We start from the raw sequence: 16,130 nt of genomic DNA, 5'->3' as shown, positions 1-16,130 counted from the left end.
CCAAATCAGGGTAAAACAAAAATTCTAAGATATATGATCGTGTAAACAGTCTGCGGTATGTAAGAGAAAGGCTGCAGCATTTTGAAGCTTTTGGTGCTGTGGTGGATGGCCCTGTCTAGCCTTCTATTAAGGTTTTCACCATCAGAGATGCCAGAATCTAGACAATTCAGTACACGAATCAATCCTGAAGAGCTGTGCAACAGAGCTAGCTGCTCCTTCAGACCACCTGTTTCAGTGCAACAGTGACAATTATATCTACAGGAGGATGCAGAAGATTCTTCATTTGTAACGTTTTCAAAAATAGATGGTAAATCTAACACGGCTAACTATTTATCAGCATATTTTCAATCATTAGTAAACTGTCAAAAAGTGATATCAAACGGTACTTACTTATCAATAACCTGTTTGCTGAATATCAGTTTGGGTTTCTACCAGAACAACAATTTTAGAGATCACAGCTCTAATCCAGACAATTCTAACCTTTTCGTTCACTACATTTTCACTATTATTATTCTGGAAGAAAGTTTTTCTAACATCTCTCTATATTCATTTCTTCTTCAATGTGACAATAACATTTCGTTTATTCTCTTTCGTCACTACCTCCCTCAAAAACAGTTCTGCTGTTGACTACTCCCAAGCAAATAAAAAACGCAGGTAAGCAAGTATCTGAGTTATATACTTCCTAGTTGTTTTACAAACGGAGATGCTGTACATAAGGAGCATGGATTACATCATCCACAGACCAAATTTAAGTTGCATTTGGTAATATGGTTGTCAGTTACCCTCCTAAATTTTTACATTAATAACACTTTTACAATATTTCAATAAACCAAATATTCTCCTCACATCTGTCAGTCTTAAGGATGCAATCAACGCCACCATCAGGAAATGCATTTTTTTTAAGAGAATACAGCTAATTTTCAGTTAATTTGGGCAATAAATGGTCTAAGGTTTTAAATAAAAATGTTTACTTAATATTACCAAGCTGGAAACATCTGCAAGAATGCAAGAACAAGACTGCAGAATCATTCATTTGCAATGATGACAACAGAATATCTGAAAAATCATTTATAAAATATAACCACCAAAATTGTTTGACTAAGGGTCAACAAACGTTCGGTAGGCATATTGCACTATTTAAGTAGTTTGGATCAATAGATAGTGAAGAGGAAGAACAGGAAAAACAACAATTAAGAAAACATTTTTGTAAGCAAATGGTTTGAGGGATTTACCTTGGCTTCTAATTGATTTGCAAAGAAAGGTGGGTTGCACATACAGAAATCATAAATTATCTCTGATTCTTCTTTCAGAGCATCCATCAACAATGTCTTCTGAGGGACCTTCACCACTAGAAATAAGCAAATAAAATGATTCATGAGCACAAGCTGTGAGGCTTTTGTAAGGGTTGCAATCCTTCCCTTCTTCCATGACTTTTGTGTGAAAGGTCTACCTTTTCATTCCAGAATTAGCAGGGCGCAAAAGCATAAAGTTACATTAAATAAATACTTAATCAATATAGCTATAATGAAAAATGCATACAGGAAGTGCTCTGTTCTGCTCGTAAGACATTTAAATTACTAATCACATTCATGTTTTTTGTCATTGTGGGAAGTGAATATATTGGGTACATCACAAAACTTTCGCTAGCAATCAGCATTTGAAAATGAATTGTCAGAGCTGGAAATGTTCTTCTATTATTACAAAATAAATTACAATTAAATCTGATATTTCATCACTGTTTTTGATGAAATTTTGGTGCAAATTCACATGCCTGCAAAGTTCCATTTTTATGAAAAACTAATTAGTAGTGAAAGCCCAAAAGCATCCATGGAAGAAATGTAATCTAGAGGGCCTTCCATATTGAGGTTTTATAGCTTCAGGGGATCGACTAATGCAAAACTTTTGATGAGGTAGTGATAATTTTGAAGAGGTAATTACACATTTTTGCCAGCTGTACATTGTTGCTGCTTAGATATAGCGGTCCAACATCAAAATCTAATAATGTTTAAATCTTTTAAATTTCTATTCCCACTCATTTGGTCAGTAACTGTATTTTAGTTACAACTTCACATAAAAATATTCAACTGGAAAATATCAATTTAAAATATACAGCTCAAAAAGTGGACAAAAATGGTGGTTCTTTAATCATTATTTTGAATGTTTTGGGACCATAACAAAGTTGGAAATGACTAGGAATTAATAAAAACAGTGGGCAGCATTTTCCTACAGGGGACCTGAGGCACAGCCTTCAGGTCCAAATGAAGACCCTGAACATATATTTGCCAGCACCACAACGAGTGTCACAATAACCAGAAGGCAACCTTTTAATTGGCTACCTTCAGACCTGCCTCCTCAAGACTTTTGAACTGCTAGTTCAATCAAGGAGCCGACATCTCCACTGCATGGGCAGCACAGTGACTCTGACTCAGTGGTTTGCGCTGCTGCACTTACAATGCTAGGGACCTCGGTTCGATTCCGACCTCAGGCGATTGCCTGTGTGGAGTTTGCACATTCGGCCCTTGTCTGCGTGGGTTTCCTTCGGGTGCTCCAGTTTCCTCCCACAGTCCCAACATGTGCAAGCTAGGGGGATTGGCCATGCTAAATTCCCTATGCTATCCAGGGATATGTAGTTTAGGTGCATTAGCAAAGGGAAATGCAGGGAAGGGGATTGGGTCTGGGTGGGATTTTCTTCAGCGGGTCAGTGTAGAGTTGTTGGGCCGAATGTCCTGTTTCCACACTGTACAGATTATACAATTCTATGGTCTCTGGAACTGAAGCAGCCCCACAATCAGAGGTGTACTCTGCTGTAGCAAGTCAGGACCTTGAGAACACTCCAACATGGAACAACCTGCGCCAGTCCACACATCAATACTTAAATAGCCAGGAGAAGAGAAACTATTGCACTGGTTAGGTATTCAGTTTAATTTCAGCTTTTTATTTAAAAAGTTCTACTTTATTTTATTGAGCATCTGGCTGGCTATGATGAGACTGTCTCAGAGTTGGCAGCTTTCACAAACAGTGATGCCATTGCATATGGGCAACATGTCAGACAAGTTGCAAGTTCACCCCTATTGAGGCATTAACTACGCAAATTGGTAGCCAACCTCCGTGGTGTGGGCAAATCACCTCTCAAACGACCACCACAGAACCAGGAAATTTCAGCTTAGTATCATTAATTACTTTGCCTTTAAATAAAATAAAGCAAATGAGCACATTGCAGGGAATCTTACACTTTAACTTTCTCAGGCAGAAAATAAGTGACATTGTACTTAAATGGTACTCTTGCTGCATTGTACCTGAGCAATTTCCTGAAGCCTACAATTCCTTGCTTATCACATTCTATACTGTCTATGGTGTATTGTGCCCTTACCTTTCTATGTTCTGTTGTCAGTGACGAGTATATCTGGAATTCTTATCTTATTACTACACCTGTTTCTTTATAAAAAATATGCTGAGTATACACCAGGTCAACTTTTCTGCACCTCATCTTTGGTGCCTCTCCCCATTCTGCCATGTCACTTTCCACATAAATTCAAATTGTTGCTCGTGTGTTCCTTTTTTATTCCTAAGAGTTAGCCTTGGAACTGAAACAGCATTTGCTCAAGTTAAGTAGTGGCTGATGTTCATAACATTATTTCGGAGTATACTATAAGTGACAGATTGAAATAAGTTTCCAATTTCTTGATAGCTTATTGAATCGGAACATCTTATAGATGTCCACTTTTTTTATGTCCACACACTGCAGATCATGGCTTTTGAACTGATCATCTTTGAATATTCCAGTAATTACAGAAAATGATTAACTGATTATTTGTATATAATAATCATTTGTAAAAACAGTACCATATTTTAATTAAATGTGCTGTCAGTACAGACCGCGTCATCACAAAATGAGTTTTAGCTCATTCTTGTTCCATTTCTTTTTCCAGTCAAAACATCAATAGCTGAGCAAATAATGTAAATGTCAGTATTTCTTCAGCAGTTTTTTACACCTCTGAACAAATACCATATGCATTTGGTAATGTCTGTTTTCATGCCCATTGTCATTTGCTGGATAATAGGACAGTTACACGATTAAATTGTGTCAATTAATTTTTTAAAATTTGATTATAGTCGGTTAATCAAAACGCATCCAATGTACCACAAACCCTGAGTAAATTTAATTCATAAGTCATTACGTATGAATGCCAAGAAGTAGGCAAAATAATGCAGATAGTTCTGGACAATGTATGATCTTAGAACTGGAGCTAAACTGCATTTAAGCATGTTTCAAAAGTTGTATCTTTGGGGGGACACATGGAGAGTGGGGAAGAGAGAAAGAGAAAGCGAGGGAGAGAAAAGGGAGATGATGATTTCATGAGGCGTTTTCAGAACTTAACACTTGCAATTTGACTTAACATTTGTGATTCTGGAATCCATATCCTCTGAAATAACTCTTTCACAATATTTATAAGCAGGGTTAGAAACAAAAATTTATTGAGAAAGGAATTAGGAGCAGAATGGACAGATAACTTCAGAAAATGTCGTCTACTCAAAACACTAATTTTATTTTAATTGTTTAAAAAATCAGGATTGTCAAAAAATGATGCAAATCAATATTATTTGTGAAACTGTCATGCATAGATATTTAAACTAAACCACTAGTACATTAAGACACATCATGAATGCAAATGTCTTCCACGTTTCAAATGCATTTAGAATTTTAATTATATACTTGAAAACATAAAACATTTGAGACAGAAGCATGCTCCCCATTGTCTCAAAGCAACATTGAAGAAAAATGGATACTGATTCAAGAGCAAGAGGAGGGGTGATCATCAACTTAAAGTCACAGAGATGTACAGCACAGAAACAAACACTGTTTCTACCGGGCATGTGCTTCCCTCTTTTTCTTGACCAGAGTCTCAATTTCTGTAGTCATCCAATATTCCCTATACCTATCAGCCTTGCCCTTTACTCTAGACTTATGTTATCTCATTTCTGAAGGCTTCCCACTTTCCAGCCATCCCTTTACCTGCAAATATCCATGGCCCCAATCAACTTTTGAATGTTCTTACCTAATACTGTCAAAGTTGAACAAATCTTGGAGTTTTAAAGAGGATCTTAAAGACGAAGCTGAAGAGGCAAAGGGGTTTAAGGATAGAATTCTAGAGAATGTGGTCTATGTGGCAGATGTCACCAATAATGGGACAAAGAGACAGGATTTGTATGAGAGGCAACAGAGTAACAAATTCTGAAGGAATAGCTGTATCACTGTAGAAAGTTGGATTTTACAAGAGGTTAGATATTGGGAGGCAAGGACATTTTAAAATAATTCAAAGGTGGCAGATGACGTTTTAAGTTAGTGGTGTTGTAAATCAATGAGGGAATGTGGCTATTCACGAGTGAGGTAATTGCATTTATGAGCCACAATCACAGTCAGCCACGTTTCTTTGATGAAGTGTGGATAAATATCATTGTGAAGTGGAATGAACACGTTTAAAATAGGGAGTTGTAGCAAAGATGGGCATATTTGGAAGGCAATAACACTTAAAATGCTTCAGAGACAAGGGAGATTGCAATGGGAAAGCAGTGTGCCAGGAGATAGTCTTTTTTCCCCAAAAAGGGCTGATACCACAAAATTGTTAAAGGGAATGGGAGACATTTACAATGCCAGTTAGCACAGGGCTGAAGATGGGCAGAAGTCTGGTGGAAATGGTACAAAAAAGCAAATATGGATTTTATAAGCAAGATGAGATCACTGAGGCTGAGTGGATTTGGGAAAGCTATTCCAAATGCACAGATTAAAGCCTAGGGCAGAGGGCAATGTGGAAAGCTTTGACTGATGGGAACGGGGATACAGCAGTTCCAGCTGAATAACTGCTAATAGCCTTCTATGTTACTTAGAACTAAGAAACTAAGTTAGGAAAATAAACTGAAGTTCAGATGATTCCTAAGTATTTCAAATGATTTTTTCTTGAGACAATCTGTCCATCAAACGTACTAAGAGTACTTCTGGAGATAGGAGATGTAGAGCTGGATGAACATAGCAGACCAAGCAGCATCAGAGGAGCAGGAAGGCCGACGTTTCGGGAACAGAACCTTCTTCAGAAATGTAGATGGGAAGGGGGTTCTGAAATAAATAGGGACAAAGGGGGAGGCGGATAGAAAATGGATAAAGGAGCAGATAGGTGGAGAGGAGACAGACAGATTAAAGAGGCGGAGATGGAGCCAGTAAAGGTGAGTGTAGGTGGGGAAGTAGGGAGGAGATAGGTCAGTCCAGGGAGGATGGACAGGTCAAGGGGGCGGGATGAGGTTAGTAGGTAGGGAGTCGGGCTTGACGTGGAAGGAGGGGACAGGTGGGAAGAAGAACAGGTTAGGGAGATGGGGACGAACTGGACTGGTTTTGGGATGTGGTAGGGGGAGGGGAGATTTTGAAGCTTGTGAAGTCCACATTGATACCATGGGGCTGCAGGGTTCACAAGCGGAATATGAGTTGCTGTTCCTGCAACCTTTGGGTGGCACCATTGTGGCACTGCAGGAGGCCCAGGATAGAAATATCGTCTGAGGAATGGGAGGGGGAGTTGAAATGGTTCGCGACTGGGAGGTGCAGTTGTTTAGTGCGAACCAAACGTAGGTGTTCTACAGAGTGATCCCCAAGTCTCCGTTTGGTTTCCCCGATGTAGAGGAGGCCACAATGGGTACAGCGGATGCAGTATATCACATTAGCAGATGTGCAGGTGAACATCTGCTTGATGTGGAAAATCTTGCTGGTGCCTGGGATGGGGCAGGCAGGGGGGTGTAGGTGCAGCTGTAGCACTTCCTGCGGTTGCAGGGAAAAGTGCCGGGTGAGGTGGGGCTGGAGGGGAGTGTGGAGCGGACAAAGGAGTCACGGAGACAGTGGTCTCTCCAGAATGCAGATAAGGGTGGGGAGGGAAAAATGTCTTTGGTGGTGGAGTTGGATTGCAGATGGCGGAAGTGTCGGAAGATGATGTGTTGGATCTGGAGGCTGGTGGGGTCGTATGTGAGGATGAGGAGGATTCTGTTTTGGTTGTTATTGCGGGGAGGGGGTGTGAGGGATGAGTTGCGGGAAATGTGGGAGACACAGTCGAGGGCATTCTCGAGCACTGCGGGAGGAAAGTTGTGGTCCTTGAAAACGAGGACATCTAAGATGTACGGGATGGAATGCCTCAACCTGGGAGCAGATGCGGTGGAGGCGAAGAAATTGGGAATAGGGGATGGCATTTTTGCAGGAAGGTGGGCGGGAGGAGGTGTGTTCTAGGTAGCTGTGGGAGTCAGTGGGCTTGAAATGGATATCGGTTTCTAGGTGGTTGCCGGAGATGAAGACAGAGGGGTCCAGGAAGGAGAGAGAGGTGTTAGAGATGGCCCAGGTGAACTTAACGTTGGGGTGGAAGGTGTTGGTGAAGTGCATTAACTGGTTGAGCTCCTCGTGGGAGCAATATATGCAATTGGTAGAAACTCACTAATTCTGATTATTTCAACCTGGGTGCTTTATGTGTTTCAAGCGTGAGTGTTTCTCAGACTCACAAAAGTTCATTGAAGCTCACTGTGCGCTGAAAGTTTTATGACCTTTTATGTCAGTTACACAGACTCTAGTCTAAATGTGCTGAGAAATAACAGTACAATTCAGAAGAAACTCCAGGTCAGTACTTTTTCTTCAAGCTTTCAACAGACTCAATTTTCAGTATGGTGAACTGGGAGACCTCAGTTTAAATCCTAGTCACTAGCGGTACTTCCAACCTCACAAGAAGCACCATAAAAGTGCCTTTACTCCATAATCGGTTAATATCCTTGGTTAACAAAATCTAGCAATTTCAGATTTAAACATTAGCATCAGTGATAGAGGGAGCAGGTGGAATGTGGCCCAACTGTCAGAAATTAGGGAGCTTGGTAAAATTTAACAGTAGGCCTTCAAAACAGTACAACATTATGGCAATAACAGAGTCCTGGCTCAAGGAAGAGCTGGTCTGATTGATAAATATTCCTGGTTACAGGATGTTTAGAGAAGGAAGAGAAGTGGCATCAGTTAAGGACATTGCATTACTGGAGAAAGAGAATGTCTTGGAGCGTTCAAGGACAGAATTGGTTAGTGCGAAGGAACAGAAAGGGTGTAATTACTTTGCTGGGCATTGTTGACAAATCACTGAGTAGCGGGAAGGAATCACAGGAATAAATGTAACAGGAAATTACAGACAGGCACAAACATTTTAAGGTTATAATGGGGGAATTTTATTGACCTGAATATAGACTGGGATAGAACATAGAACATTACAGCACAGTACAGGCCCTTCAGCCCTCAATGTCGTGCCGACCTGTCATACCAATCTCAAGCCCATCTAACCTACACTATTCCATGTACGTCCATATGCTTGTCCAATGACGACTTAAATGTACCTAAAGTTGGCAAATCTACTACCGTTGCAGGCAAAGCATTCCATTCCCTTACTACTCTCTGAGTAAAGAAACCATCTCTGACATCTGTCCTATATCTTTCACCCCTCAATTTAAAGCTATACCCCCTCGTGCTCGCCGTCACCATCCTAGGAAAAAGGCTCTCCCTATCCACCCTATCTAACCCTCTGATTATTTTATATGTTTCAATTAAGTCACCTCTCAACCATCTTCTCTCCAATGAAAACAGCCTCCAGTCCCTCAGCCTTTCCTCCTAAGACCTTCCCTCCATACCAGGCAACATCCTAGTAAATCTCCTCTGCACCCTTTCCAAAGCTTCCACATCCTTCTTGTAATGTGGTAACCAGAACTGTACACAATACTCCAAGTGCGGCCGCACCAGAGTTTTGTTCAGCTGCAGCATAACCTCTTGGTTCCGGAACTCAATCCCTCTATTAGTAAAAGCTAAAACACTGTATGCCTTCTTAACAGCCCTGTCAACCTGGGTGGCAACTTTCAAGGATCTGTGTACATGGACACCAAGATCTCTCTGCTCATCTACACTACCAAGAATCTTACCATTAGCCCAGTACTTTGCCTTCCAGTTACTCCTACCAAAGTGCATCACCTCACACTTATCTGCATTAAACTCCATTTGCCACCTCTCAGCCCAGCTCTGCAGCTTATCTATGTCTCTCTGCAACCTACAGCATCCTTCGTCACTATCCACAACTCCACCAACCTTAGTGTCATCTGCAAATTTACTAACCCATCCTTCTACGCCCTCATCCAGGTCATTTATAAAAATGACAAACAGCAGTGGACCCAACACTGACCCTTGCGGTACACCACTAATAACTGGTCTCCAGGATGAACATTTCCCATCAACTACCACCCTCTGTCTTCTTTCAGCAAGCCAATTTCCGATCCAAACTGCTATATCTCCCACAATCCCATTCCTCCACATTTTGTACAATAGCCTACTGTGGGGAACCTTATCGAACACCTTGCTGAAATCTATATACACCACATCAACCAGTTTACTCTTATCTACCTGTTTGGTCACCTTCTCAAAGAACCCAGTAAGGTTTGTGAGGCACGACCTTCCCTTCACAAAACCGTGCTGACTATCCCTAAGCAATTTATTCTTTTCTAGATGATTATAAATCCTATCTCTTATAACCTTTTCCAACACTTTACCAAAACTGAGGTAAGGCTCAATGGTCTATAATTACCAGGGTTGTCTCTACTCCCCTTCTTGAACAGTGGAACCACATTTGCTATCTTCCAGTCGTCTGGCACTATTCCTGTAGACAATGACGAGTTAAAGATCAATGCCAAAGGCATGGCAATCTCCTCCCTGGCTTCCCAGAGGATCCGAGGATAAATCCCATCCGGCCCAGGGGACTTATCTATCTTCACACTCTGTAGGATTTCTAACACCTCTTTCTTGTGAGCCTCAACCCCACCTAGTCGAGTAGCCTGTATCTCAGTATTCTCCTTGACAACATTGTCGTTTTCTAGAGTGAATACTGTTGAAAAATATTCATTTAGTGCTTCCCCTATCTCATCTGACTCCACACACAACTTACCACTACTATCCTTGATTGGCCCTAATCTTACTTTCGTCATTCTTTTATTCCTTAAATACCTATAGGAAGCCTTAGGGTTTACCCTGATCCTATCTGCCAACAACTTCTCATGTCTCCTCCTGGCCCTTCTGAGCTCTCTCTTTAGGTCTTTCCCAGCTACCTCGTAGCCCTCAAGCGCCCTAACTGAGCCTTCACATCTCATCCTGACAATAGCCTTCTTCTTCCTCTTGACCAGAGATTCCACCTCCTTCGTAAACCATGGCTCCCACACTCTACAGCTTCCTCCCTGCCTGACAGGTACATACTTATCTTGGACACACTGGAGCTTTTCCTTGAATAAGCTCCACATTTCTAATGTGCCCATCCCCTGCAGTTTCTTTCCCCATCCTACGCTCCCTAAATCTTGCCTAATCTCATCGTAATAGTTGTAATAGGATAGTTGTAATGTTAAGGACAAAGAGGGGTAAGTGTTCTTAGACTGTGCTCAGGAGAACTTTCCACAACAGTTTGTCTCAATTCCAACAAGAAGGCAGTACTGCTGGACCTGCTTCTGGGAGTAAGGGGCCAATCTGAAGAAGTGTCAGTGGAGGAACATGAATGTGCATACTATCATAAGGTTTAGAAGGACGGTAGAAAAGGACAACAGACAATCAGGGGCAAGAGTAATTAACTTGGGACAGCCAACGTAATGGTACAACCACAAAGCTGGGGTGGATAGACTGGAGCCAAAGACTGTCAAGAAAAGCCATAGTTGAACAATGGGCTATTTTCAAAGGATGGTTTGATACAAAATGTACTCCCACAAAAGGGAAAAGCGGGGAAACAAATTCAGAGCCCTCAGGATGAGAGAGACAAAAATTAAGATGAAGAAATGTGCTGATGGTCGATATCAGGTAAAGATAACTTTTGTAAAGCAAGCAAAATGTTCAGACAGAACCTGAGCAAGGAGATAATAGAAGTTATGAAGAAATGATCTGCAGCTGACAGGGCAATCCCAAAATCTTCTATAGGTACATTAATATAGCTACAGTAAAAGGGTGGTTAACAGAGAGCGTGGTGAATTATGGACAAACAAAAAGAGAGATTTGCACGTGAAATCAGGGGGCGTAGCTGAGATGTTAACTTAAAATTTTGTATTTATCTTTTCCAAAGAAACAGATTCTACCTAGGTCATGGTAAACAGGAGGAAACTTGGCCATTAGAAGCATTTAAAATTGAGGAGGAGGTATTCATTAAGCTGTTGGTACTTGCAGTTGACATGGCAGCAAGACTAGATGAGATGCATACAAGGATAAAGAAGAAACTGAACAGAAATTGCACAGGCATTAGCCATAACCTTTCAGTCATCCTTGGACTGAGGGTGTGGTGTCACTGGGCCGAAGAAGTACAAACATTACACCCCTTGTTCATACACAGATATAAGGAAACACCCGTCAGTTTAACTTCAGTAATGGGGAAATCTTTAAAAACAACAACATGACAGAGAATCAACAGTCACCTGGACAAACATGGGACAGCTAGTATGGCTTCCTTAAGGAAAAATCATGCTGAATTAAATTGCTAGAGTTGTCTTTACGTGGTAGTAGAGAGGATTGAAAATGGGAGTGCTATTGATGTGGTATACATGTAATTTGAAAAGACTTGTGAGAAAAGTTACAGATCGTGGAACAGAAGGCACAGTAGTGCTATGGATATAAAATTAGCCAAGTGATCGTAAACAGAAAGTTATAGTTAATAAATAATTATCAGGTTGGAGGACAGTTTATAGCTGAATTCCTCCCAGGTTAGTATTGGGACCCATGCTTTTCCTGATCTATAATACTTATATAGATCACGGAGAGAAGACAACTTCAAAATTTGCAATGTTACAACATTTGGAAGCTTTGTAACCTGTAAAGAGGACAGAGTAGAACTTCAAAAGGGTGTGGACAAGTTGGTGGAGTGTGTGTAAGGGGGGCAAGTTCATGGTGGAGAAATGCGAGGTGACACAGTTTGGCAAAAAGAACTTAGAGGCACAGTATAAACCACAGAACTACTCTAAAGAAGCAGAGACATCTGGGTGTATGTGTGCATTAACTTGGCAGGACAGGTGGAGAGTAGTTAATGAAACATATAGTATCGTAAGCTTTACTAATGATAGCACTGAGCACAAGAACAGGGATATTATGCTGAATCCATACAGAACACTACTAATACCTCAGTTCTAGTACTATGTACAGTTATGGATACTGCACTATCAAAAGGATGTTAATCCATTGGAGTGCAGAAGAGGTTTATGAGAATGGTTCCAAGGATGAGAAATCTGTGTTATGAAGACAGACTGGAGTAGTTAGGATGCTTTGTTTGAAGAGAAGGTTTGATAAAATGTTCTATATCATGAGCAATTTAGACAGACTGGGTAGTGAAATGTTCTAAATCATGAGCAATCTAGACAGAATTGACAGTGAGAAATTGCTTGCACTTACAAAAGGATTGAGAACCTGAGGATATTGATTTATAGTGATTTTCTAGAAAAAATTGCAATAAGAAAAAAGAATGCTCAAGTGGGGAGTGGTCTGGAATGCACTACCTGGAATTGTGGTGTAAGCTGGTTCAACCACAGCATTCAAGAAGGCACTGGATGATCATTTAAAGAGAAATAATGTTCAAGTTTACAGGCAAAGGGTGGAAGAATGACACCAAGTTACATTGCTCATTTGGACAGCCAGAGCAGGCATGATGGATCCATAGAGCTGGTTCTGCATTGTAACAATTCTGTGGTTCTTTCAGCAATTCGAGGCATTGGAAAAGAAAGTAGAGTCCCTGGAATGATAAAGCAATGATAAGTCAAAAAGTCATTTCCTGTGGAACCAAGAAAAGCAATTCCTTCTTTACCAACCTTTAATAAGCTCAGAGAGACTATTCTGCTCCACATTTTTCTTTGCGTAGTTAAAGCACATATCATCCACTTCAGTTGCAAGGAAGAACCAACCGTTCATAGTGGCTCCAAGTAAAGGGTAGATGCAGGAGGCCCCAGTTCCTGCAACATGCAAAACAATATTAGAAGTTAGATGCAAATTTATAGAAAAAGTTGTAAATATCTTGAATTGTAAGTATTCCCACTTGAGCATCTGTTATTCATATGATAGACTCTGAAGCAATAACAAGTTAATCTCTCAGTTAGTGGCTATGAACCAGTTATGAACTGTCAGACCAACCAAATTGCTTCAAAGGTCTTGTGCAATTTTCGTGAACCCAGCAAACCTTCCTAGCTTGGTCCATGGTGGTTAAAAACTACATGGATAGATTTTGAGATAATAAAATGTGAGGCTGGATGAACACAGCAGGCCAAGCAGCATCTCAGGAGCACAAAAGCTGACGTTTCGGGCCTAGACCCTTCATCAGAGAGGGGGATGGGGAGAGGGAACTGGAATAAATAGGGAGAGAGGGGGAGGCGGACCGAAGATGGAGAGTAAAGAAGATAGGTGGAGAGAGTGTAGGTGGGGAGGTAGGGAGGGGATAGGTCGGTCCAGGGAAGACGGACAGGTCAAGGAGGTGGGATGAGGTTAGTAGGTGGCTGGGGGTGTGGCTTGGGGTGGGAGGAAGGGATGGGTGAGAGGAAGAACCGGTTAGGGAGGATGAGACAGGTTGGACTGGTTTTGGGATGCAGTGGGTGGGGGGGAAGAGCTGGGCTGGTTGTGTGGTGCAGTGGGGGGAGGGGACGAACTGGGCTGGTTTAGGGATGCAGTAGGGGAAGGGGAGATTTTGAAACTGGTGAAGTCCACATTGATACCATATGGCTGCAAGGTTCCCAGGCGGAATATGAGTTGCTGTTCCTGCAACCTTCGGGTGGCATCATTGTGGCACTGCAGGAGGCCCATGATGGACATGCATCCAGCCTCACATTTTATTATCTTGGAATTCTCCAGCATCTGCAGTTCCCATTATCTCATGGATAGATTTTGAGTGTGTTTGATGAGCACACGGCTTTGCTGTATTTAGGCTTCAAATGCAATGAATGAAGTTGGCATTGGATGCATGGTCCGCTTCTTATGTTGCATAATCAATGTGGTCTGAAGCAAAGCAGGAAACAACATGTCTTCACTTAGGTAAATTTTGAGATATTTCTCATCATTACATCTTTAGTCCCACCAGCCTGCGTGTCAGGGCTGAGAGGATTGGCTACCAACAAATATTAGCAAACCAGTTACATTACTGGACTTGTAATCCATAAGCTTGGACTAATGATTCAGACGGCAAAATTCAAATCCCACCGTGGAAGCTGATACTTAAATGAGGTAAATTAATCTGGAATGAAAATCTATTTTCATTATTGGTGACCATTATTCTACCGAATTATCCTAAACACTCATCTGGTTCACTAGTGTCCTCGAAGGAAAGACATTTATCTAACTCAGTCGGCCTTTATGTGACTCTAGAGCCACAGCAACTGTTCTCTAAAATGTCTTAGTTCATCACTCAGTTAAGGGCAATTATCAACGGGCAATAATCAACGGGCAATAAATGCTGTGTTTTCTCGTACCATCCACATTTTTGCAAATTAATTTTAACAAAAACCTCAATCAATTTCAGTTTACCCTCCTATCTCCACCCACACTACATCCCATAAGAAAGGCTCCAAGAAGCTGGTATTGCTCAGCGATTCCTAATAACTGTCAAATTAGATTCTTTTATTTTTGGGACGGTCTAGATAGTCACTACAGACAGATTTCCCTGCAAATTACAGTGTATTTATGGTATTCCATAAAGTTGTGTAATTCATTGCAAAATAACATAACTTTCAGGGGCTTAACATTCCAGAGGAAAGTCCTGCAAAATATACTCTTACTACAATTGATAAGTACAGCATCCTTCTAATTAGACTGCCAATCTCACGCATATGTAGACCCCAAGAAGGCTGCAGCGGTTTCTTGATCATTTAGATCACCACAGACCATTATATTGTTTTCCACATACATACACTCAAATATATTCAATACAGTTCAATTAAGTATTGTATTTATATTCCTCTCGCAGAAGAGAGGGAAAACAGACAGGACATAAGTACGTTTTGGTTATTTAGATTGAAACCCAACAATGCTTAAATATGATCAAGTGTAGAAGAAACAGAACTAGAATTTTCTCAAAGTAAAATTGTCACACTTCATTAATATAACAGCATAATTCTTTTCAAGGAAAGCCATAAGCAATCTTCTATTTCAGGGTGCTTCTGGAAAAATAGCTTAAGAGTGCCATCTCCAGTTTAAATACCGTTGATTGACAGCAGTTATTGTATTTGACAGCAAATATGTGTTCGCATAGTATTTTAGTCTAAGCATCAGTGGCATTAGGTTCAACATTGATGTATGCAGTCGCCAAGCATGATTAAGCCATTTTTCTTTTTGTGCCTTTTCTCTGATTTATCACCTTTGTCCTTCTGAAGGTAGTGATTCTACCTGAAGTATTGCACTTTAGAAACGAACACTATTCCCTCACCTTGGTGAAATTATTATTTATTGCTTTTTGTGCAGTGAATGCAGGCTAACTGTTTCAATGAACAACACATCACATCTGAACTGGATTTTGAAATTTCTGCAGGCACGTTTATCAGTCAGAAATTAGAACTCAGCAGTTTGTTCAGTGCCACAGACAAGGTGATTTTACACTAAAATTAATAATTAAAATTAATTCACAAGAAAGTGGATGGGACTGGAAGGCCCAGCATTTATTGCCCATTGACAATTGCCTTGAACTTTGTGATGAACTAAGCTATTTTGGGCAACAGTTGAGAATCAGCCATGCTGCTCAGTTCTGCAGTCACATATAGACTGTGTTAGAACAGCAAATGTCTTTCCTTTGAGGATATTTGTGAACCAGGTGAGTGTTTAGGACAATCCAGTAAAATTAATGGTCACCATTAATGAAAATACATTTTCATTCCAGATTAATTTAATTTATTTAAGTATTCAGCTGCCATGTGGAATTTGAATTTTGCAGTTTGGATCATTAATCCAGGCTTCTGGATTACAAGTCCAGTAACATGAGATAACAAAGAGTAGAGCTGGAGGAACACAGCAGGCCGAGCAACATCAGAGTAGCAGGAAAGCTGGCGTTTCGGGCCTAGACCCTTCTTCAGAAATGGCCATTTCTACACCTTGTTATCTCAGA

General features: G+C 40.8%; 1 protein-coding gene across 5 annotated transcripts in view; it reads right to left on the bottom strand.

Annotated features, from left to right (window-relative positions):
* mettl16 (methyltransferase 16, N6-methyladenosine) overlaps positions 1-16,130 on the bottom strand; it is a 116,693-nt gene that overhangs the window by 42,589 nt on the left and 57,974 nt on the right. For all 5 annotated transcript variants that reach the window (XM_059655305.1, XM_059655304.1, XM_059655303.1 and 2 more), the window contains exons 4-5: positions 12,862-13,002; positions 1,233-1,348 (exon numbers count right to left, since the gene is read on the bottom strand). In XM_059655305.1, coding sequence (XP_059511288.1) covers positions 1,233-1,348; positions 12,862-13,002 — 257 coding nt within the window. The remainder of the gene's footprint in view (positions 1-1,232; positions 1,349-12,861; positions 13,003-16,130) is intronic.

Source organism: Stegostoma tigrinum, chromosome 27 (assembly GCF_030684315.1).
Source record: "Stegostoma tigrinum isolate sSteTig4 chromosome 27, sSteTig4.hap1, whole genome shotgun sequence".
NCBI classification, from domain to species: Eukaryota; Metazoa; Chordata; class Chondrichthyes; order Orectolobiformes; family Stegostomatidae; genus Stegostoma; species Stegostoma tigrinum.
Note: the sequence above shows the minus strand (reverse complement) of the source record. Positions and strands in the feature narration are given on the sequence as shown.